This window comes from Panthera onca, chromosome B3 (assembly GCF_046562875.1).
Source record: "Panthera onca isolate mPanOnc1 chromosome B3, mPanOnc1 haplotype 2, whole genome shotgun sequence".
Taxonomy (NCBI): Eukaryota; Metazoa; Chordata; class Mammalia; order Carnivora; family Felidae; genus Panthera; species Panthera onca.
The window spans coordinates 69,863,832-69,888,393 of NC_138344.1; the positions used below are offsets into that span (position 1 = coordinate 69,863,832).

General features: G+C 37.5%; 1 protein-coding gene, 1 long non-coding RNA gene and 1 pseudogene across 3 annotated transcripts in view; 2 read left to right on the forward strand and 1 right to left on the reverse strand.

Moving 5' to 3' along the window:
* Positions 1-24,562, reverse strand: part of LOC144616550 (uncharacterized) — a 135,363-nt gene that overhangs the window by 106,561 nt on the left and 4,240 nt on the right. The window lies entirely within an intron of this gene.
* On the forward strand, positions 798-1,736 carry LOC132668462 (olfactory receptor 4F3/4F16/4F29). Its single transcript, XM_060617411.3, has one exon. It carries the CDS (start codon positions 798-800, stop codon positions 1,734-1,736), a length of 939 nt encoding a protein of 312 aa, XP_060473394.3.
* On the forward strand, positions 16,121-17,100 carry LOC132669324 (glyceraldehyde-3-phosphate dehydrogenase pseudogene; annotated as a pseudogene).

A 24,562-nucleotide genomic window follows, 5' to 3' on the forward strand; every position in this document is an offset into this window, starting at 1 on the left:
ACCTAACAAGTGTTTTACTAGTGGGCTGTTCAATTTCACATACCCCAGTCAGTGTCTTTATTCAATCTTAATCTACAGCCAGTCTTAATTTAGTCTCAACTCATATATTAGTCACTCTCTCACTCAAGGTGACAATTGATTTGTTAATCATGCTTTCCTCTCATCCTACTTTTTATCAGAAAATTGTGGGAGCACTCTGGGAAGAGGAGTAGATTATGAGGACATACATAAAAGCAAGATGGACTATGTTAGAAGTGAGAAATAGTCAATATCAGAAGTGATTTAAATAAAAAAAATTTTAATGTTTTTTATTTATTTCTGAGGGTGGGGGGAACGGGCAGAGAGAGAGACACAGAATCAGGAGTATACTCCAGGCTCCAAGCTGTCAGTACAGAGACTGATGTGGGACTTGAACTCACGAACCATGAGATCATGACTGGAGCTGAAGTTGGATGCTCAAAGGACTGAGCCACTCAGGCGCCCCTCAAAAGTGATTTAAACAGATGATGAATGTCATGGTACTCATCTGTCCATGTTCATGGCAAATCTGTTCACTTGAGAACAGAACGTTGCAGTAAGAGTATTGGTGATAGTTTAAAATTATGTCTTAACTCACACATGTGATGGTAGTGTGTTGATTTTTGTTTTTTTATATTTGAGGAAGTAGATAACTATATCCTTTTCATTCATAAGAATATTGAAACATTAGTAATTCTATGACCTATTATCTCCATAATCACATTTTCCTCCTCATTTTCTTAGTTCTTATTTCATTGGCAGCCCAGTTGGCTGGATCAATGGATGGAGGGAATCACTCGGTTGTGTCTGAGTTTGTGTTTCTGGGACTCACTCATTCATGGGAGATCCAGCTTCTCCTCCTGGTGTTCTCCTCTGTGCTCTATGTGGCAAGCATGACTGGGAACATCCTCATTGTGTTCTCTGTGACCGTTGATCCTCACTTACATTCCCCCATGTACTTCCTACTGGCCAATCTCTCTTTCATTGACTTGGGAGCCTGCTCTGCCACCTCACCCAAGATGATTTATGACCTTTTCAGAAAGCACAGAGTCATCTCCTTTGGAGGCTGCATCGCCCAGATCTTCTTCATCCACGTCATTGGTGGTGTGGAGATGGTGCTGCTCATCGCCATGGCCTTTGACAGATATGTTGCCATCTGCAAGCCTCTCCACTACTTGACCATCATGAGCCCACGAGTGTGCATTTTGTTTCTGGCTGCTGCCTGGGCCCTTGGTGTCAGTCACTCACTGTTCCAACTAGCATTCATTGTTAATTTACCCTTCTGTGGTCCTAATGTATTGGACAGCTTTTACTGTGACCTTCCTCGGCTCCTCAGACTGGCCTGTACAGATACGTACAGATTGCAGTTCATGGTCACTGTTAACAGTGGGTTTATCTGTGTGGGTTCCTTCTTCATACTCCTCATCTCCTACATCATCATCCTGTTTTCTGTTTGGAAACATTCCTCCGGTGGTTCATCCAAAGCCGTTTCCACCCTGTCAGCTCACATCACTGTGGTCCTTTTGTTTTTCGGTCCAACCATGTTTGTCTATACATGGCCACATCCCAATTCCCAGATGGACAAATTTCTTGCCATTTTTGATGCAGTCATCACTCCTTTTCTGAATCCAGTCATCTACACGTTCAGGAATAAGGAGATGAAAGCAGCAATCAAAAGAGTATGCAGACAGCTAGTGATTTACAGGAAGATCTCATAAGTGATATATGACTTCTCACTAATCATGGGATAGCCTTTTGTTTCTATCTTTGATATTTTGGATTCAGAAAACTTGGGACATCAAATATTGATATGAGTGTTATCACAGCTGTGACATAATTCTTACATGATGAATCTATTTAATCCTTATGAAGAGTGAGCCATGGAAACAGTATAACTCGCTATCTATGGAAGTCCCATTTAATTTATTTCAGCACTGTTATATAGTTTCTGGTGAACAGGTCTTGCATATCTTTCTTGAGATTTGTTCCTAATTATTTTAATTTTTGGTGCTGTTTTAAATGGCATTTTTGTTTAGTTTATAATTGTTTATTGCTAATTATAGAAATATAATAGATATTTTGTTTATTGAAATTGTATTTTGAAAACTTGCAAAATCGTTCACTTCCTCTTGGTTTTTTACAGAGTAAGTAGGATCTTCCTCATAGATGGTCATTTTTTCGGTGCATAAACACATTTTACTTCTTTTATTCTAGTATGGATAATTTTATTCATTTCTGTTGCCTTATTGTACTTGCCAGGTCAAATAGTGTAGTGCTGAATATACAAGTGGTTAGGGTGAACATCTTTGACTTGTTTTTTATTCTTATAAGAAAAGCTTTCATTTTTTTGTTAAGTATGATGCTAGGTATAGCTTGTATTTAATACAAGCTTTTTATCAGGCTGAGGAAATTCCTTTCTATTTAGTTTTTAAAATCAGCAGTGGATGTTGGGTTATGAAACAGTGCTTTATCTAGTTTAGTATCAGGATAATGGTGGCCTTTTAGAATATATTTCCTTGTTTTAAATTTACTGAAGAAGTTTTGTAGAAATGTTGTAGTTTCTTTCTTAAATCTTTGGTAAAATTTACCAGAGAAGTAATTTTAGCCTGCAGTTTTCTCTAGGAGAAAGTTTTCAACTATAAATTCAATTCTTGGTAGTCTGTGTCTTTAGAGAAATGTGCATATTAATCTATGTTGTCATCATTATTGGAAAAGCTGTTCCTAATATTCTCTCATTATGGAATATCTGCAAGGGGCGCCTGGGTGGCTCAGTTGGTTGAACATCAGATTCGTGATTTTGGCTCAGATCGTGATCTCACGGTCATGGGATCAAGTCCCGCATTGGGCTCTGTGCTGGGTGTGGAACCTGCTTGGGATTCTGTCTCTCTCTCCCTCCCTCTCTCCCTTTTCCTCTTCCCCTCTCCTGAGCTTGCACATGCTCTTCTTTCTCTCAAAATAATAATAAGAAAAGAAATATATCTATGACTTTCAGTATATTCCTCTCTTTCATTGTCTATTGGTAGTTTGTACCTTTTAAAAAGATATTGTCAGCATTCCAGAGATTTTTCAGCTTATTTTTATTAAGGTAAAATTAATATGTAACATTATATATGTTTCTGGTGTACAGTGTTATAATTTGACATCGGTATACATGACAAAGTGATTACCAACAAAAGTCTAGTTATTGTTCATTAGTATACGATTAACCATTTCACCCCCCACCCCCCATATTCTTCCCCTTTGGTGAGCATCAATCTCTTCACTATATCTATGAGTTTGGGTTTGTATTGTTTTTGTTTGTTTGTTTTACTTTTTTGTTTTTGGATTCCACAGATCCGTAAAATCATACAGTATTTGTCTCTGACTTATTTCACTTAGCATAATAGCCTTGAAGTCCATATATGTTGTTGTAAATGGCAAGATTTCATTTTTCTTTGTGGCTGAGTAGTTTTATCTTGTTTATATATACCACATCTTTTTTATCCATTGGATAAAGTATCCATGGATACTTAAGCTGCTTCCTTATATTGTCTGTTGAAAATAGTGCTGCAGTGTACATAGTGGTACATATATCTTTTTGAATTAGTGTTTTAATATTCTTTGAATGAATTCCCAGAAGTGGTATAGCTGTATCATATGGTAGATGTAAATTTTTTGAGGAATCTCTACTATTTTCCATGGTGGACACACCAATTTACATTTCCACCAACAGTGTATGAAGTTTCCTTTTTATCTATGTTCTCTCCAACCCTTACTTCTTGTCTTTTGCTTATAGCCATTTTAACAAGCGTGAAGTGATGTCTCATTGTGGTTTTGATTTGCACTTCTCTAATATTTAGTGATATACAAATATCTTTTCACGTGCCTTTTGGTAGTATGTATGTCTTTCTTGGAAAAGTGTGTACTTAGATCCTCTGTCCATTTAAAAAATCTGTTTGATTTATTGTTATTGAGTTGTGTGAATTCTGTACGTATTTTGGATATTAACCTGTTACTAGATATGTGATTTGCAAATATATTCTCCACTTCATTAGGTTGTCTTTTCATTTTTATGATGGTTTCCTTTGCTATGCAGAAGCTTTTTAGTTTGATGTATGCCCATTTGTTTATTTTCACTTTTGTTTCTCTTACCTTTGGAGTCAGATTCATAAACATTTCTAAGACCAATGTCAAGCCTGACTATATTTTCTTCTAGGAATTTTGTGGTTTCAGGTCTTATGTTCAAATCTTTAACCTATTTGGAGTTGATTTTTATGTATGGTGTAAGACAGTGGTTTACTTTAATTCTTTTGCATGTGGTTGTTCAGTTTTCCTACCACCATTTATTGAAGAGACTGTCCTTTCTCCATTGTATGTTCTTGGCTCCTTTGTGATACATTAATTGTCTGTATATGTGTGGGTTTTTTTCCGGGTGCTCAATTCTGTTCCATTGATCTGTGTGTCTATTTTTATGCCAATACCATATTGTTTTGATTACTATTTTGTTTGATTGTTTTGTTTTTTGAGAGAGAGAGAGTGTGATCAGGGGAGAGGAACAGAGGGAGAGAAAGAATCTTAAGCAGGCTCCACAATGTGGGACTTGATCCCATGACCCTGGGATCATGACCTGAGCCAAAATTAAGAGTTGGATGCTTGACCAACTGAGCCACCCCTGAGCCCCTCTTTTTGATGTAATTGGAGTTGGGGTTTATTTCTTAGTTTTTCTTTCCGATATTTTATTATTAGTGTATAGGGAACACCATAGATTTATATGTATTAATTTTGTATCCTCAAACTTTTCTGAATTTGTTTAACTGTTCCTCAAGGTTTTTGGTGGAAGCTTCAGGGTTGTTTTATATATAGTATTACATGATCTATAAATAGTAACAGTTTTATTTTTCCTTTCATAATTGAGTGGCCTTTTTTCTTTTTCTTGCATTATTGCTGTGGTTAGAACTTTCAACACTTTGTTGAATAAAAGTGATGAGAGTGAAAAACTGAAAGTTTGTAATTTTTCAACATTGAGTGTGGTGTTAGCTGTGAGTTTGTCATGCATGACAGTTATTATGTTAAGGTGTGTTCCCTCTATACCCACTTTGTTGAGATTTTTATCAGAAATAAATGTCGAATTTTGTCATGTGATTTTTTTTTCTGTATCTATTGAGATGATCTTATGATTTTTATACTTCATTTTGTTAACCTGTATCATATCGACTGATTTCTTTGGATGTTGTATCACTTTTATCTCTGGAATAATCCCCACTTGATCAATATGTATGATTCTTTTATTTTTTTTATTTTATTTTATTTTATTTTATTTTATTTTATTTTTTTATTTTTTTTTATTTTTTAATATATGAAATTTACTGTCAAATTGGTTTCCATACAACACCCAGTGCTCATCCCAAAAGGTGCCCTCCTCAATACCCATCACCCACCCTGCCCTCCCTCCCACCCTGCCCTCCCTCCCACCCCCCATCAACCCTCAGTTTGTTCTCAGTTTTTAACAGTCTCTTATGCTTTGGCTCTCTCCCACTCTAACCTCTTTTTTTTTTTTTTTTTTTTTTCCTTCCCCTCCCCCATGGGTTTCTGTTATGTTTCTCAGGATCCACATAAGAGTGAAACCATATGGTATCTGTCTTTCTCTGTATGGCTTATTTCACTTAGCATCACACTCTCCAGTTCCATCCATGTTGCTACAAAAGGCCATATTTCATTTTTTCTCATTGCCACGTAGTATTCCATTGTGTATATAAACCACAATTTCTTTATCCATTCATCAGTTGATGGACATTTCGGCTCTTTCCATAATTTGGCTATTGTTGAGAGTGCCGCTATAAACATTGGGGTACAGGTGCCCCTATGCATCAGTACTCCTGTATCCCTTGGATAAATTCCTAGCAGTGCTATTGCTGGGTCATAGGGTAGGTCTATTTTTAATTTTCTGAGGAACCTCCACACTGCTTTCCAGAGCGGCTGCACCAATTTGCATTCCCACCAACAGTGCAAGAGGGTTCCTGTTTCTCCACATCCTCTCCAGCATCTAGAGTCTCCTGATTTGTTCATTTTGGCCACTCTGACTGGCGTGAGGTGGTATCTGAGTGTGGTTTTGATTTGTATTTCCCTGATAAGGAGCGACGTTGAACATCTTTTCATGTGCCTGTTGGCCATCCGGATGTCTTCTTTAGAGAAGTGTCTATTCATGTTTTCTGCCCATTTCTTAACTGGGTTATTTGTTTTTGGGGTGTGGAGTTTGATGAGCTCTTTATAGATTTTGGATACTAGCCCTTTGTCCGATGTGTCATTTGCAAATATCTTTTCCCATTCCGTTGGTTGCCTTTTAGTTTTGTTGGTTGTTTCCTTTGCTGTGCAGAAGCTTTTTATCTTCATAAGGTCCCAGTAATTCACTTTTGCTTTTAATTCCCTTGCCTTTGGGGATGTGCCGAGTAAGAGATTGCTACGGCTGAGGTCAGAGAGGTCTTTTCCTGCTTTCTCCTCTAAGGTTTTGATGGTTTCCTGTCTCACATTCAGGTCCTTTATCCATTTTGAGTTTCTTTTTGTGAATGGTGTGAGAAAGTGGTCTAGTTTCAACCTTCTGCATGTTGCTGTCCAGTTCTCCCAGCACCATTTGTTAAAGAGACTGTCTTTTTTCCATTGGATGTTCTTTCCTGCTTTGTCAAAGATGAGTTGGCCATACGTTTGTGGGTCTAGTTCTGGGGTTTCTATTCTATTCCATTGGTCTATGTGTCTGTTTTTATGCCAATACCATGCTGTCTTGATGATGACAGCTTTGTAGTAGAGGCTAAAGTCTGGGATTGTGATGCCTCCTGCTTTGGTCTTCTTCTTCAAAATTACTTTGGCTATTCGGGGCCTTTTGTGGTTCCATATGAATTTTAGGATGGCTTGTTCTAGTTTCGAGAAGAATGCTGGTGCAATTTTGATTGGGATTGCATTGAATGTGTAGATAGCTTTGGGTAGTATTGACATTTTGACAATATTTATTCTTCCAATCCATGAGCAGGGAATGTCTTTCCATTTCTTTATATCTTCTTCAATTACCTGCATAAGCTTTCTATAGTTTTCAACATACAGATCTTTTACATCTTTGGTTAGATTTATTCCTAGGTATTTTATGCTTCTTGGTGCAATTGTGAATGGGATCAGTTTCTTCATTTGTCTTTCTGTTGCTTCATTGTTAGTGTATAAGAATGCAACTGATTTCTGCACATTGATTTTGTATCCTGCAACTTTGCTGAATTCATGTATCAGTTCTAGCAGACTTTTGGTGGAGTCTATCGGATTTTCCATGTATAATATCATGTCATCTGCAAAAAGCGAAAGCTTGACTTCATCTTTGCCAATTTGGATGCCTTTGATTTCCTTTTGTTGTCTGATTGCTGATGCTAGAACTTCCAGCACTATATTAAACAGCAGCGGTGACAGTGGGCATCCCTGTCGTGTTCCTGATCTCAGGGAAAAAGCTCTCAGTTTTTCCCCGTTGAGGATGATGTTAGCTGTGGGCTTTTCATAAATGGCCTTTATGATCTTTAAGTATGTTCCTTCTATCCCGACTTTCTCAAGGGTTTTTATTAAGAAACGGTGCTGGATTTTGTCAAAGGCCTTTTCTGCATCGATTGACAGGATCATATGGTTCTTCTCTTTTTTTTTGTTAATGTGATGTATCACGTTGATCGATTTGCGAATGTTGAACCAGCCCTGCATCCCAGGAATGAATCCCACTTGATCATGGTGAATAATTCTTTTTATATGCTGTTGAATTCGATTTGCTAGTATCTTATTAAGAATTTTTGCATCCATATTCATCAGGGATATTGGCCTGTAGTTCTCTTTTTTTACTGGGTCTCTGTCTGGTTTAGGAATCAAAGTAATACTGGCTTCATAGAATGAGTCTGGAAGTTTTCCTTCCCTTTCTATTTCTTGGAATAGCTTGAGAAGGATAGGTATTATCTCTGCTTTAAATGTCTGGTAGAACTCCCCTGGGAAGCCATCTGGTCCTGGACTCTTATTTGTTGGGAGATTTTTGATAACCGATTCAATTTCTTCGCTGGTTATGGGTCTGTTCAAGCTTTCTATTTCCTCCTGATTGAGTTTTGGAAGAGTGTGGGTGTTTAGAAATTTGTCCATTTCTTCCAGGTTGTCCAATTTGCTGGCATATAATTTTTCATAGTATTCCCTGATAATTGCTTGTATCTCTGAGGGATTGGTTGTAATCATTCCATTTTCATTCATGATTTTATCTATTTGGGTCATCTCCCTTTTCTTTTTGAGAAGCCTGGCTAGAGGTTTGTCAATTTTGTTTATTTTTTCAAAAAACCAACTCTTGGTTTCGTTGATCTGCTCTACAGTTTTTTTAGATTCTATATTGTTTATTTCTGCTCTGATCTTTATTATTTCTCTTCTTCTGCTGGGTTTAGGCTGCCTTTGCTGTTCTGCTTCTATTTCCTTTAGGTGTGCTGTTAGATTTTGTATTTGGGATTTTTCTTGTTTCTTGAGATAGGCCTGGATTGTAATGTATTTTCCTCTCAGGACTGCCTTCGCTGCGTCCCAAAGCGTTTGGATTGTTGCATTTTCATTTTCGTTTGTTTCCATGTATATTTTAATTTCTTCTCTAATTGCCTGGTTGACCCACTCATTCGTTAGTAGGGTGTTCTTTAACCTCCATGCTTTTGGAGGTTTTCCAGACTTTTTCCTGTGGTTGATTTCAAGCTTCATAGCATTGTGGTCTGAAAGTATGCATGGTATAATTTCAATTCTTGTAAACTTATGAAGGGCTGTTTTGTGACCCAGTATATGATCTATCTTGGAGAATGGTCCATGTGCACTCGAGAAGAAAGTATATTCTGTTGCTTTGGGATGCAGAGTTCTAAATATATCTGTCAAGTCCATCTGATCCAATGTATCATTCAGGGCCCTTGTTTCTTTATTGACTGTGTGTCTAGATGATCTATCCATTTCTGTAAGTGGGGTGTTAAAGTCCCCTGCAATGACCACATTCTTATCAATAAGGTTGCTTATGTTTATGAGTAATTGTTTTATATATCTGGGGGCTCGGGTATTTGGCGCATAGATATTTATAATAGTTAGCTCTTCCTGGTGGATAGACCCTGTGATTATTATATAATGCCCTTCTTCATCTCTTGTTACAGCCTTTAATTTAAAGTCTAGTTTGTCTGATATAAGTATGGCTACTCCAGCTTTCTTTTGGCTTCCAGGAGCATGATAAATAGTTCTCCATCCCCTCACTCTCAATCTAAAGGTGTCCTCAGATCTAAAATGAGTCTCTTGTAGACAGCAAATAGATGGGTCTTGTTTTTTTATCCATTCTGATACCCTATGTCTTTTAGTTGGCGCATTTAATCCATTTACATTCAGTGTTATTATAGAAAGATACGGGTTTAGAGTCATTGTGATGTCTGTATGTTTTATGCTTGTAGTGATGTCTCTGGTACTTTGTCTCACAGGATCCCCCTTAGGATCTCTTGTAGGGCTGGTTTCGTGGTGACAAATTCCTTCAGTTTTTGTTTGTTTGGGAAGACCTTTATCTCTCCTTCTATTCTAAATGACAGACTTGCTGGATAAAGGATTCTCGGCTGCATATTTTTTCTGTTTAGCACACTGTAGATATCGTGCCAAGCCTTTCTGGCCTGCCAAGTTTCAAAGGAGAGATCAGTCACGAGTCTTATAGGTCTCCCTTTATATGTGAGGGCACGTTTATCCCTTGCTGCTTTCAGAATTTTCTCTTTATCCTTGTATTTTGCCAGTTTCACTATGATATGTCGTGCAGAAGATCGATTCAAGTTACGTCTGAAGGGAGTTCTCTGTGCCTCTTGGATTTCAATGCCTTTTTCCTTCCCCAGTTCAGGGAAGTTCTCAGCTATAATTTGTTCAAGTACCCCTTCAGCACCTTTCCCTCTCTCTTCCTCCTCTGGCATACCAATTATGCGTATATTATTTTTTTTTAGTGTATCACTTAGTTCTCTAATTTTCCCCTCATACTCCTGGATTTTTTTATCTCTCTTTCTTTCAGCTTCCTCTTTCTCCATAACTTTATCTTCTAGTTCACCTATTCTCTCCTCTGCCTCTTCAAGCTGAGCCATCGTGGTTTCCATTTTGTTTTGCATTTCGTTTAAAGCGTTTTTCAACTCCTCGTGACTGTTCCTTAGTCCCTCGATCTTTGTGGCAAGAGATTCTCTGCTGTCCTGTATACTGTTTTCAAGCCCAGCGATTAATTTTATGACTATTATTCTAAATTCACTTTCTGTTATATATTTAAATCCTTTTTGATCAGTTCATTAGCTGTTGTTATTTCCTGGAGATACTTCTGAGGGGAATTCTTCCGTTTGGTCATTTTGGAGAGTCCCTTGCGTGGTGAGGACCTGCAGTGCACTTCCCCTGTGCTATGGTGTATAACTGGAGTTAGTGGGCGGGGCCGCAGTCCGACCCGATGTCTGCCCCCAGCCCACTGCTGGGGCCACAGTCAGACTGGTGTGTGCCTTCTCTTCCCCTCTCCTAGGGGCGGGATTCACTGTGGGGTGGCGTGTCCCGTCTGGGCTACTTGCACACTGCCAGGCTTGTGTTGCTGGGGATCTGGCGTATTAGCTGGGGTGGGTAGGCAAGGTGCACGGGGGGTGGAGGGGCAGGCTTAGCTCGCTTCTCCTTAGGTGATCCACTTCAGGAGGAGCCCTGTGGCAGCGGGAGGGAGTCAGATCCGCTGCCGGAGGTTTGGCTCCACAGAAGCACAGAGTTGGGTGTTTGCGCGGAGCGAGCAAGTTCCCTGGCAGGAACTGGTTCCCTTTGGGATTTTGGTTGGGGGATGGGTGGGGGAGATGGCGCTGGCGCCTTTGTTCCCCGCCAAGCTGAGCTCTGCCGTCAGGGGGCTCAGCAGCTCTCCCTCCCTTTGTCCTCCAGCCTTCCCGCTTTCCGAGCAGAGCTGTTAACTTATGACCTCCCAAACGCTAAGTCGCGCTTGTTGTCGGAACACAGTCTGTCCGGCCCCTCCGCTTTTGCCAGCCAGACTCGGGGGCTCTGCTTGGCTTGGCCGGCGAGCCGCCCCTCCGCCCCGGCTCCCTCCCGCCAGTCCGTGGAGCGCGCACCGCCTCGCCGCCCTTCCTACCGTCTTCCGTGGGCCTCTAGTCTGCGCTTGACTCAGGAGACTCCCTTCTGCTAATCCTCTGGCGGTTTTCTGGGTTCTTTAGGCAGGTGTAGGTGGAATCTAAGTGATCGGCAGGATGCGCTGTGAGCCCTGCGTCCTCCTACGCCGCCATCTTCCGGAACCCCCCCGTATGATTCTTTTATATATTGTTGAAATTAATTTGCTTGAAGGTTTTCACAGCTACATTCATCAAGGATATCAGCGTGTAATTTTTGTTTTTTTTTTATGTTGTCCTGGTGTAGTGTTGGTTCAGGGTAATGCTTGGGAAGCATTTCCTTCTCTTCAGTGTTGTGGAAGAGTTTGAGAAGGATTGGTATTAAATCTGCTTTGAATGTTTGGTAGAATTAACCAGTGAAAATGTTTGGTCTTGGACTTCTGTTTATTGAGAAGTTTTTGATTACCAGTTCATCTTGTTACTAGAAGTTGGTCTACTCACATTTTCTATTTTTTTATGATTCAGTTTTAGAAGATTATGTGTTTATAGGAATTTATCCATTCTTCTAGGTTGTCTAATTTGTTGGTGTATACTTGTTTATAGTACTTTCTAATAATCATACTCTATGGTATCTGTTGCAACCTCTTTTATTTCCGATTTCATTTATTTGAGCCCTCTATTTTTTATTGGTTAGTTTAGTTAAAGGAAAATTTTGTTTATCTTTTCAAAGAACAAGCTCTTAGTGTTATTTATCTTTTCTATTGTCATTTTAGTCTCTATTTCTGGTCTGCTCTTTATTATTTCTTTCCTTTGGGTTCTATTTTTTTCTGTTGTTTTCTGTTACCTATTTCATTAATTTCTGTTTGTATTGTTTATATTCTTCTTTATTTGTTTTTAATTTGCCTTTTCTACTTTCTAATTATTTAATTTTTTATTTTAATTCCAATTAGCTGTGTTGTTAGTTTCAGATGTATGTTATTGTGATTCAACAATTACATACATCACCTGGTGCTCATCATAAGTGCACTGTTTAATTGCCATTACCTATTTAACCATACCCCCAACCTCCTCCCCACTGGTAACCATCAGTTCTCTATAAATAAGAGTATATTTCTTGATTTTTCCCTCTCTTTTTCTCATATGTTCATTTGTTTTGCTTCTTAAATTCCACATATGAGTGAAATATGGTATTTGTTTTTTCTGACTGATTTTTTTCACCTAGCATTCTACTCTCTAGCTCCATCCATGTTGTTGCAAATGGCAAGATTTCATTCTTTTTTATGGATGAGTAATATTCCTATATATATATATTACATCTTCTTTACCTGTTCATCAATCCATGGATACTTGGGCTGCTTCTATATCTTGGCTATTGTAAATAATGCTATTATAAACAGAGGGGTTCATGTATCACTTTCAATTAGTGTTTTTGTATTCGTTGGGTAAATACGCAGTAATGTGATTATTGGATGATAGGGTAGTTCTATTTTTAACTTTTTAAAAAAGTTTATTTGGAGAGTGGGTGCACACACATTAGTGGGGGAGGGGCATAGAGGGAGAGAGAATCCCAAGCAGATTTGTGCTCTCAGTGAAGAGCCCAACACATGGCTCGATCTCATGAACTGGTAGATCATGACCTACAATGAAATCAAGAGTCGGGTGCTAAACTGACTGAGCCACCCACATGCCCCTATTTTTAACTTTTTGAGGAACCTCCATATTATTTTCCAGAGTGGCTGTACCAGTTTGCATTCCAACCAACAATGCATGAGTATTCCTTTTTTTCTCCAAATCCTTGCCAATACCTGTTATTTCTTGTATTGTTGATTTTAGCCATTTTGACAGGTGTGAGGTGATATTGTAGTTTTGCATTTCCCTGATGATAAATGATGATGAGCATCTTTTCATGTGTCTGTTGGGCATCTCTGTGTATTCTTGGAGAGATGTCTGTTCATGTCTTCTGCCCACCTTTTAACTGAATTATTTGTTTTTTGGGTACTGAGTTTGATAAGTTCTTTATATATTTTGGATACTAACCCTTTATTGGATATGTCATTTACAAATATCTTCTCCTATTCCATAGGTTTCCTTTTAGTTTTTTCAATTCATTCATTGTGCAGAAGCTTTTTATTTTGAGGTAGTCCTAATAGTTTATTTTTGCTTTTGTTTCCTTTGCCTCAGGAGACATATCCAGAAAGAAGTTGCTGTGGCTGATGTCAAAAAAGTTAATGCCTGCATTCTCTTCTAGAATTTGGTGGTTTCAGGTTTTACATTTAGGTCTTTCATAAATTTTGAATGTATTTTTGTGTCTGGGGTAAGAAAGTGGTCCAATTCCATTCTTTTGCAGGTAGCTGTTGAGTTTTAGCAACATTATTTGTTGAAGGGACTTTTTCCCACGGATATTCTTTCCTGCTTTGTTGAAGATTGATTATATAGTTGTGGGTTTCTGGGTTTTCTAGTCTGTTCTATTTATCTATGTGTATATTTTTATGCTAGTACCATAAGGTTTTGATTACTACAGCTTTGTAATATAATTTGAAGTCCAGAATTGTGATACCTCCAGCTTTGCTTTTCTTTTTCAATATTGCTTTGGCTATTCAAGGTCTTTTGTGGTTCCAGACAAATTTTAGAGTTGTTTCTTCTAGTTCTGTGAAGAAGGCTATTGGTATTTTGATAGGGTCTGCAGTAAATGTGTAGATTGTATTGGATAGTATAGAGATTTTAACAATATTTGTTCTTCCAGTCCATGAGCATGGGGTGCTTTTCCATTTCTTTGTGTCTTCTTCAATTTCTTTCATAAGTTTTGTACAATTTTCAGATTATAGATCTGTCGCCCCTTTGGTTAGGTTTATTCCTAGGTATGTTAATGGTTTTTGGTGCAATTATAAATGGAACTGATTCCTTAATTTCTCCTTCTCCTGCTTCATAATGGGTATATAGAAATGCAACAGATTTCTGCACATTGATTTTTGTATCCTGAAACTTTACTGAATCCATCTGTCAGTTCTAGAAGCTATTTGGTGGAATCTTTCAGGTTTTCTATATATAGTATACTGTCTTCTACAAATAGCGAAAGTTTTACTTCTTCCTTGCTGATTTGGATGCTTTTATTTCTTTTTGCTATCTTACTGCTATGGCTAAGACTGCCATTACTATGTTGCATAAAAGTGTTGAGTATGGGCATCCCTATTTGTTCCTGACTGTAGAGGAAGAGCTCTCAATTTTTTCCTATTTAGGATGGTATTACCTCTGAGTTTATGTATGGCCTTTATTCTGTTGAGGTATGTTTCCTCTAATCTATTTTGTTGAGGGATTTTTATCATGAATGGATTCTTTTTGCATCTATTGAAATGATCATAATGTTCTTCACTTTTCTTTTATTAATGTGGTGTATCATGTTGATTAATTTACAGATATTGAACCACCCTTGCAATCCAGAAATAAATCCCTCTGGACTGTGGCGAATGATTTTTTAATGTGTTGTTGGATTCAATTTGCAAGTATTTTATTGAGAATTTTTGCATCTGTGTTCATCAGGGATATCTATAGGTCTCTTTTTGAGTGGTATCTTTATCTGGTTTTGGTATTAGGGTAATGCTGGCCTCATGGAATGAATTTGGAAGTTTTCCTTCCTTTTCTATTTTTTGGAACAGTTTTAGAAGAATAGGTATGAACTCTTTAAATGTTGGGTGGAATACTCTGGTTTCTCTTCAGATTGTATAAATCTTTCGCCTTTTAAATGTTGGGTGGAATTTGCTTGTGAAGCCATTGGATCCTGGACTTTTGTTTGTTGGGTTTTTTTTTTTTTTTTAATTACTGATTCAATTTGTTTGCTGATCATTGATCTGCTCAAGTTTTCTATTTCTTCCTGTTTCAGTTTTGGTAGTTTGTATGTTTTTTAGGAATTTATCCATTTCTTCTAGATTGTCCAGTTTTTGGCATATAGTTTTTCATATTATCTTATAATTATTTGTATTTCTGTGGTGTTGGTTGTTATTTTTCCTCTCTCATTTTTGATTTTATTTGAGTCCTTTTTCTTTTTGATAAGTCTGGCTAGAGGTTTATCAATTATTTTGATATATTTTTAAGGAACCAGTTCCAGGTTTTATTGATTTGTTGTGTTTTTGTTTGTTTGTTTGCTTGTTTCTATATATTTCTGCTCTAATCTTTATTATTTCCTTCCTTCTGCTGGTTTTAGGTTTTGTTGTTCTTTTTCTAGATACTCTATGTGCAAAATTAGGTTGCTTATTTGATATTTTTCTTGTTTCTTGAGATAGGTCTGTATTGCTATAAATTTCCCTCTTAGAATTGCTTTGCTGTATCCCAGAGGTTTTGAATTGTAGTGTTTTCATTTTAATTATTTCCATGTGCTTTTTAATTTGTTTTTTGATTTCCTGGTTGACCCATTCATTGTTTAGTGGCATGTTATTTAACTGCCATGTATTTGTGTTCTTTCTGGATATATTTTTTGTGGTTGACTTCTAGTTTCATAGGGATGTAGTGAGAAAAGACACATGGTATGACTTTAGTCTTCTTGAATTTCTTGAGTTTGTTTTGTGACCTAATATATGATCTATTCTGGAGATAGTTCCGTGTGCAATTGAAAAGAATGTGTATTCTGTTTTAGGATGGAATATTCTGTGTATGTTTATTAAGTCTAATTGTTCCAGTGTGTCATTAATAGCCATTGTTTCCTTGTTGACACCTGTTTAGATGATCTGTCCCTTGTTGTATGTGGGGTGTTAAAGTCAGGACTATTATTGTATTATTACTATTTCCTTTACATTTGTTATTAACTATTTTATATATTTGGGTGCTTCCAACTTGGGTGCATAAATATTTATAATTATTATACTTCTTGTTGGAATGTCCCCTTTATTATTATACAGTGTTCTTCTTTGTCTCCTGTTATAGTTTTTGATTTAAAAGTCTTTTTTGTCTGGGCTCTCTGCTCCTCCCTGTTCAACAGAAAGCTGCTTCTTCTGGTGTAGTGCCAGCAGTGTCCCTGAGAAATGATGGAGAAGGTCAGAATAAATGGATTTGGGTGTATTAGGTGCCTAGTCACCAGGGCTGCTTTTAACTCTAGAAAAGTGGATATTGTCACCATCAATGACTCCTTTATTGACCTCCACTACATGGTCTACATGTTCCTGATGTTCTCATATGATTCCACCCTTGGCAAGTTCCATGGCACAGTCATGGCTGAGAACAGGACACTTGTCATCAATGGAAAGCTCATCTTCATTTTTCAGGAGTGAGATCCTGCCAATATCAAATGGGATGAATCTGGTGTTGAGTATGTTGTGGAGTCCACTAGGGTCATCACCACCATGGAGAAAGCTGGGTCTCATTAGAAGGGTGGGGCCCAAGGAGTCATCATCTCTGACCCTTCTGCTGATGCCTCCATGTTTGTGATGGGCGTGAACCATGAGAAGTATGATAACTCCCTCAATATTGTCAGCAATGCTTCCTGCACCACTAACTACTTGACCTCTGTGACCAAGGTCACCCATGGCAACTTTGGCATTGTGGAGGGACATGCGACCACAGCCCATGCCATCATTGCCACCCAGAAGACCATGGACTGCCACTTTGGGAAGCTGTGGTGTGATGGCTGAGGGGTTGCCCATAATATCATCCCTGCTTCTACTGACACCACCAAGGCTATAGGCAAGATCATCCCTGAGCTGAATGGGAAGCTTTCTGGCATGGCCTTCCATGCCCCCACCCACAGCATGTCAGTCATAGATTTGACTTGCCAAATATGATGACATCAAGAAGGTTGTGAAGCAGGCATTAGAAGGCCCTTTGAAGGGCATCTTGGGCTACACTGAGTATCATCTTTAATAGTGACATGCCCTCTTCCACCTTTGATGCTGGGGCTGGCATTGCTTTCAGTGACTACTTTGTCAAGCTCATTTCCTGGTATGATGATGAATTTGGCTACAGTGACTGGGTGGTAGACATTATCGTCCACATGGCCTTCAAGGAGTAAGAGCCCCCTGGACCACCAGCCCCAGCAAGAACAACAGGAAGAGAAAGGCTCTCAGATGCTGGGGAGTCTTTGCCCCAACTCATCCCTCAACACACTGAATATCTCTTGACCTCCACAGTTTCCATCCAAGAGTCCTTGAAGAAAAGGAGGGGCTTGTGGAGCTCCACCTTGCATTGTACCATCAATAAAGTATACAGTACACAGCCAAAGAAAAATCATAGAAATAAAGGGTATTTTGTCTGAAATAAGTATTGCTATTCTGGCTTTCTTTGATATCCATTTGCGTGATAGACATTTTTTTGTTCCTCTCACTTTCATTCAGTAAGTGTCTTTAGGTCTAACATGAGTCTGTTGTAGGCAGCATATAGAGGAATCTTATTTTTTAATCCATTTTGTCACCATATGTCTTCTGATTAGAACATTTAGTCCATTTATATTCAAAGTAATTATTGATCGGTATGTATCTGTTGCCATTTTGTTACTTGTTTTGTGGTTGGTTTTGAAGATTGTCTCTGATCCTTTCTTGCCTTTATCTTGTCATGTTTTGCTGATTTTCTTTAGTGTAGATTTGGATTTATTTCTCTTTATTCTTTGCATGTTTATTAGTGGTTTTGATATATGGTTATCATTAGTTTTGTATATAACTTCTGCATATAGTAGCCTATATTAAGTTGATGTCATTTAAGTTTGAATCCATTCTTCTCTCCTCTCCATGTTTTAGGTGTATGTTATTATATTTAATACCCTTTTTTTTGGTGAGTTTCTTGGCTGATTTTTTTACAGAAATATTCATTTTTGCTGCTGTTGTGTTTCCTACTTTTATACTGTCCCTTTTGGTTTGTCTTTTCCACTCAGTGTCCCCTTGAATATTTCTTACAGGGTTAGTTTAGTGGACATTAACTCCATCTGTTTTTGTTTGTCTGGGAAACTCTTTATGTTTCCTTCTATTCTGAATGATAGCCTTGCTAGAAAGAGTGTTTTGGGATGTAAAATTTTCTCATTCAGCACGTTGAACATATCATGCCATTCCCTTCTGGCTTGGAAAGTTTCTGTTGAAAAATATCCTGCTAGTCTAATGGATTTTCCCTTGTAAATTAATGACTTCTTTTGTCTTACTGCTTTTAAGATTTTTTATCACTATATTTTGCAATTTTAATTATGTCTTGATGTCAGTCTGATTTTGTTGATTTTGATGGAAATTCTCTGTGCCTCCGGGATCTGGTTGGATATTTACTTTCTTACATTAGGAAAGTTTTCAGCTATTATTTATTCAAATTAATTTTTTGCCCTCTGTTCTCTGTCTTCTTCTGGGACTCCTATAATACAGGTGTTATTATGTTTGATGGAGTCCCTGAGTACCTAAAGTCTGTTCTTTTTTTGAATAATTCTTTTTTCTCTCTTTTGTTCAGCTTGATTACTTTCCATTACTCTCTTTTCTATGTCACTATTTCATTCCTCTGCCTCTCCCACCCTTCTGTTCATTCCATCAAGAGTGTTTCTCACTTCCATTTATTGAGCCCTTTATCTTTTCTATTTTATTCCTTATCTCTATGTTAAGGGTCTCACATGTGTCTTCCACTTTTTTCTCAAGTCCAGTGAGTATCCTTATAATCATTACTTTAAATTCTTTCTCATGTATGTTACTTATATCTGTTTCATTTAGATTTCTGACCATGGCTTTGTCCTGTTCTTTCATCTGGGATAAATTTCTCTGTCTTTTCATTTTGCCTAAGTTTCTCTGCCTGTCTGTGGTTAGGATGGTCCCTATGTCTCCTGTTCTTGAGAAGGTCACTATGTCTCCTGTTTATGAAGAAGAGGTCCCGTGGTGCCCTGTTGAGAGGTACCCCCTGTTCCTCAGTGCTTAGTACTTCTGAGAATGTCTCCAGTGTGTGCTGTGTGTACTCTGCAGCTTTGTTCTGGCCACTTCAGGTCTGTTGTCTGCAGAGGCTCTCTTTACTTCTTGTGTGTAGTGTGTGGTCCCTCGACTAAATGTGCCACATTTTAAGTAGGTCTCCTCTGGTCTGTTTGTGAAATGATATCTGTCCACAACACCATTAGAGCTGAGGCCCTGAAAAATTCCCAAGTTGGGAGATGCAGTGTTAGTAGGGGTTTTGGCTGGTCTTCTGGAGGAGTGGCCTCCTGAGCTGAGATTAAGGCAAGTGTCACTGAGAGGGACACTTCCACTAGATTGGGTGGGTGGGGTGGGGGAATGGCAGGACTTGGTGTAAGCAAGTTAGGTAGCATGTTTCAGCACTGTGCTCATTCCTGCAGGTGGTCCTGTGCTTATGCTGAGGGGTAGGAGAGGGAAATGATACTTGCCAGTTCCTTTATTTCTAGAGGGGTCTCTCTGTGAATGCTGCCTCTTTGGGATGTGCTCTGAGACAGGTGGATAACCTCCTCACTGTGTGCCCCAGGCATTCTTCATATCACTATTTCCATGCTGTATATCAGCATCTTGAATTTTCTCCTAGAAGGGTACATTGTCCTCTGAGCTCTATCCCAGCCCTACCCACTGACCTTTAAAACTCAAAGCTTTAAGCCCTGCTGGTTGCAAGAACTCATGAAATTCAGCCCCTGTGGCTTTCCAAGCTGATTGCTATGGGGATTTATTTTCCCCCTGTGCTTCCTTATGGGCTAGTCTGTCTCTTGCCCTTCTGCAGCACCCATGATCTGTTTATCTCTCAAGCCATGTCTCTGCATTTCCTACCTTGTTTGATGTGGCTTCTTCTCTACCTTGAGTTGTGGAGTTTGTTCTGCCAGTCTTCAGGTCAGTTTTTGGGCTATTTAGGATGCTTTGATAGTTATCTAGTTGTATTTGTGGCATGAGATGAGTCTAAGGTCCTCCTACTCTGCTGCCATCTTCCCTGACCCTTTTCTCCTTTCTTTAGGTAGAAACCATAGTCATTCATCTGATACCTTTCTAATATAGGTATTTAGTTCCATTAATTACCTTTTAAACACTTCCTTAACTACATATATAAATTTATATAGATCTTGTTTTCTTTTGATTCAGCTCAAAATATTTCTTAATTTTATTTGTAATTTCTTTAACAACTTAAATTTCTTTAACATACAGGTTATAATTCCCAGGGGAAAAGTTCCAGATATAATTATGTTATTGATTCTAGTTGATTCTCATTGTAATCAGTAACCTACTTTGTATGATTTGAATGCTTTTAAATCTATGGAGACTTGTCCTATGGCCCATAACACAGCCAAATCCTGTCTCACCTTATGCTGAGGACTGAACAACCTGCAGAGCCTGGTCCTTTGGGACTGCTCAGAACATAGAAAAGGTGAGGCCATTCAGTTACAGCTGGTGCTGATGCTCTTTGAGATTATAAATGAGCACAGAACTGAGGTTTTTCTTCTAGGAAGAAAGGAAAGAAACAAAGGGGGCCCAATCCCCGGAAATTCAGAGTGCTATTTGTGGAGCCAATTTCTATCTCACTTATATCAAATGGTAAAAAATGAAAAAGCTCGGTTTTCTGGCTCCACTAGCAAAAAAGGAAAGGGGTGGATGTGCTGTTATAGCTGGAATTGTTCTGTGAGATTGGGAAAAAGCACAGAACTGATGCTTTCCTCCAGTCCTAACACATGCTATAATGGATTGGTCTCTTGCTTCACTTTGAGCACTGCTGACTAGTGAAGGTCTCTCCCAGTCAAAATCAGTCCATACAGACTGGGAGAGAAAGTGGATTCTCTAAATGAAGAAAACAAAGCAAACCTACAAGGAACATGAAGAATCATGAAATATGACACAGTCCAATGAGGACAAAAAATCTCCAGTAACCAATCCAAAAGAAATGGAGATCTGTAGATTGCCTAACAAATTCAAAACAATCATTTAATGAAGCTCATTAGGTAGAGAACAGGATAGACAACTAAATGAAATCAGGAAAGCACTGCATTAATAAAATGCAAATATTAGCATGGAAGTAGATATGAATTGAAAAAACAAAAATACTGGAGCTTAAGTATATGATAACTGAAAAAAGCATGGATGGGGTTCAAAAGTAGAATAGATCAAACAGAAGAAAGTATCAGTGACCTGTAGACAAGTCATTTGGACTTACTGAGTCAGAGGAGCAAAAAGAAAAAAAGAAGGAAAAAGAGTAAAGAAAGCTTAAGGGACTATGGGACTCCATCAAGTGAACTAATATATACATTATGGGAGTTAACCAAAGAGGAAAAGGAGGAGAAAGATGAGAGGAGTAAAGAGAGGGAGAGAGAGAGAAAGAGACAAAAAGCTTATTTAAAGAAATATTGTCTGAAAACTTCTTAAATCTAGGGAAGGAAATGGATATCCACAATCATGAGACTCAAAGTCGAATAGGTTGAAATTAAAAACATTTACAATGAGATGCATTATAACCACATTGTCAAAAGTCAAAGACAAAGAGAATTTTTAAAGCAGCAAGAAAAAAATGACTCATTTTATACAATGGAGCCACCATATGACTGTCAGTGAATTTTTCAGCTAAAACCTTGCAGGGAAGGGGTGGTTCGTGGTGGAATATATTCAAAATGCTGAAAGAAAAAAAAATCCAAACAAGAATGCTATACCTAGCAAATCTCACCTGTAGAAATGAAGGGGAGAGAAAGGTTTCCCCAAAGCTTGAATTCATCTCCACCAGTTCTGCCTTATAAAAAATGCTATAAAGGTACTTCTTCAGACTGAAACAAAAGGGTATTAATTCATGATTTCTTGTCAGTCTTTTGGCTAAGATCAAGTGTAGGATGCTAATTCATGAGATAAAAAAAGTATGGAACTCACTGGTAAAGGTAGATATATACTAAAATACAGAATATACCCATACTATAGTGGTGGTGTGTAAACTATAATGGTGGTATATAAATCACTTTCAACCCTTTCATAAAAGTAAAAAGACAAAAATAATAAAAATAAGTACAATAATTTAATGGATACACAAAAGATGTAAATTGTCAAATCACTATCATAAAATATGTATGGGATGGGTAGGGGCAACCAGAAACTATGGAAGGGGTAATGAGAAGAGTTATTGTCAATGAATACAATGTTTCAGCTTGGGATCATGAAAAAATTCTCAAAATGGATAGTGGGGAGTGTTGTACCACAGTGTGAATGTGCTTGATGCCATTGAATTGTACACTTCAAAATGGCAGGTAAATTTATTTTTTTTTGTATATTTTACCACAATAAATGTTACGTATACACCAAAAAAAAAGTGTAGAAGTTTTGTATGTAATCAAATTTGTTATCAGCTTAAAATGGACTATAAGATGTGTTATATAAGTCTTTTTGTAAACACAAAACCCACAGCAGATACACAAAATATAAAGAGAAAGGAATCAAATCATAACACTACAAAAAAGCTATCAAATAATAAAGGAAGACAGTGAGTAGAAAGAAAGAAACAAAGGAAATACAAAACAGAAAAGTGGTAGTAATAAGTTCTCATCTATAGTTATTTTAAATGTAAATGGATTAAAACCTCCAATAAAAAGATATAGAATAACTGAATGTATAAAAAACATGATCCAAATAAATTCTGCCTACAAGAGACTAGTTTTAAGGACACACATAGGCTGAAATTGAAAGGATGGAGAAAGATATTTCACATTAATGATAATGAAAAGAACACAGGAATGCTTATTATTTCAGACTAAATAGACTTAAAAATTGTCAAAGGAGACAAAAATGGTCATTATATTATGGTGAAAGAGTCAATTCATTAATAGGATATAACAGTTGTAAATATATATGCACCCAACATCAGATCACCTACAAGCATAAAGGATATATTGAGAGAGATAAAGTGAGAAATATACAGCAATACAATAAAAGTCAGGGACTTCAGTACCTTCTCCTGAGCAATGTGTAGATCATTCAGTTCTAAATAAATAAGAAGGCAGTGAATTTGAATAACAGTATAGACCACAGGGATCTCACAGGTACAGAAATTCCCATACAACTGCAGCACAGTACACATTGTTCTCAAATGTACACATAACTTTCTCCAGGACAGATCATATGTTAAACCCCCAAACTAGTCAACAAATTTTTTTTAAGATTTTGTTTTTAAGTAATCTCTACATCCAGTGTGGGGCTTGAATCCACAACCCTGAGACCGAAAGTTGCATGCTCCACTGCCTGAGTCAGCCAGGTGCCCCACAAGTCATTAAATTTTAATAAGATTGAAACAATTTCAAGCATCTTTTTTTTTTTTAAGTTTGAGAAAGAGGGTCGGGGAGGGGCAGAGAGAGGAGAAAGAGAATCCCAAGCAAGTTCTGTGCTGTGAGCGCAGAGCCCAATGTGGGGCATGAACCGTGAGATCATGAGCTAAGTTGCAGCCAAGAGTCAGACACTTAACTGAATGAGCCACCCAGGTGCCCCTCAAGTATCCTATCTGACCACAATAGTATGAAACTATAATAACAGAAGGAAAATTTGGAAATTCACAAATCTGTGGAAATTAAGCAACACCCTAGGAAACAGCCAATGGATGAAAGAAGTAATCAAAAGGGAAGCAAAAAATTATCATAAGGAAAATAATAAATTGAGACAAAAAGAATAAAACACAAGATACCCAAACTTATGGGATGCACATAAGCAGTTCCAAGAGGAAAGTTTATAATGATAAATGTCCATGTTAAGAAAAAAGAAAGATCTCAAAATCACAACCTAAATTTGCATATTGAGGAACTAGAAAAGGAACAAACCCAGCCCAAATTAGCATAAGGAAGGAAATAATAAAGGATTAGAGTAGAAATAAATACAGAGTAGAAAAACAAAAAAACAATAGAGAAGATCAATGGAATGAAGAGCTGGTTTTTGAGGAGATAAACAAAATGGACAAAACTTTTGCTAGAGTATTAAGAAAAAAAAACACAAGTAAAATTACAAATGAAAGAGGACACAAAAAATGATACCACAAAAATACAAAGAATGACAGTGGTTCCTATCAAAAATGATATGCCCGCAAATTGGATGACCTGGAAGAAATAGACAAATTTCTAGAAACGTGATCTACCAACACTGTATCAAAAAGAAATACAAAATCTGAATATACTAATAATGAGAAAGGAGATTGAATCAATAATCAAAAACTTTCCAACAACAAAATCCCAGGTTAAGATGGCTTCACTGGTTAATTCTACCAAACATTTTAAGAAAAATTAATAGTCCTTTTCAAACTATTTTAAAAAGTTGAAGACTAGTGAATACTCTGAATTTATTCTACTAGGACAGCATTACTCTGATACCAAAGCTAGACCATGACATTACAAGAAAAGAAAATTATAGGCCAATATTCCTTACGAATATACATGTAAAAACCCTCAGCAAAATGCTAGTCTACAAAATTCACCAGCACATTAAAAAATTATATACCATAATCAAGTGGGATTTATTTCTGGGATTCAAGGATGGTTCAATCTATGCATATCAATAAATGTGACATATATTACCAGAATGAAG

Bases quoted from the DNA above. Each gene is read 5' to 3' on its own strand.
- LOC132668462 (XM_060617411.3), top strand. From the start codon at position 798: ATGGATGGAGGGAATCACTCGGTTGTGTCTGAGTTTGTGTTTCTGGGA.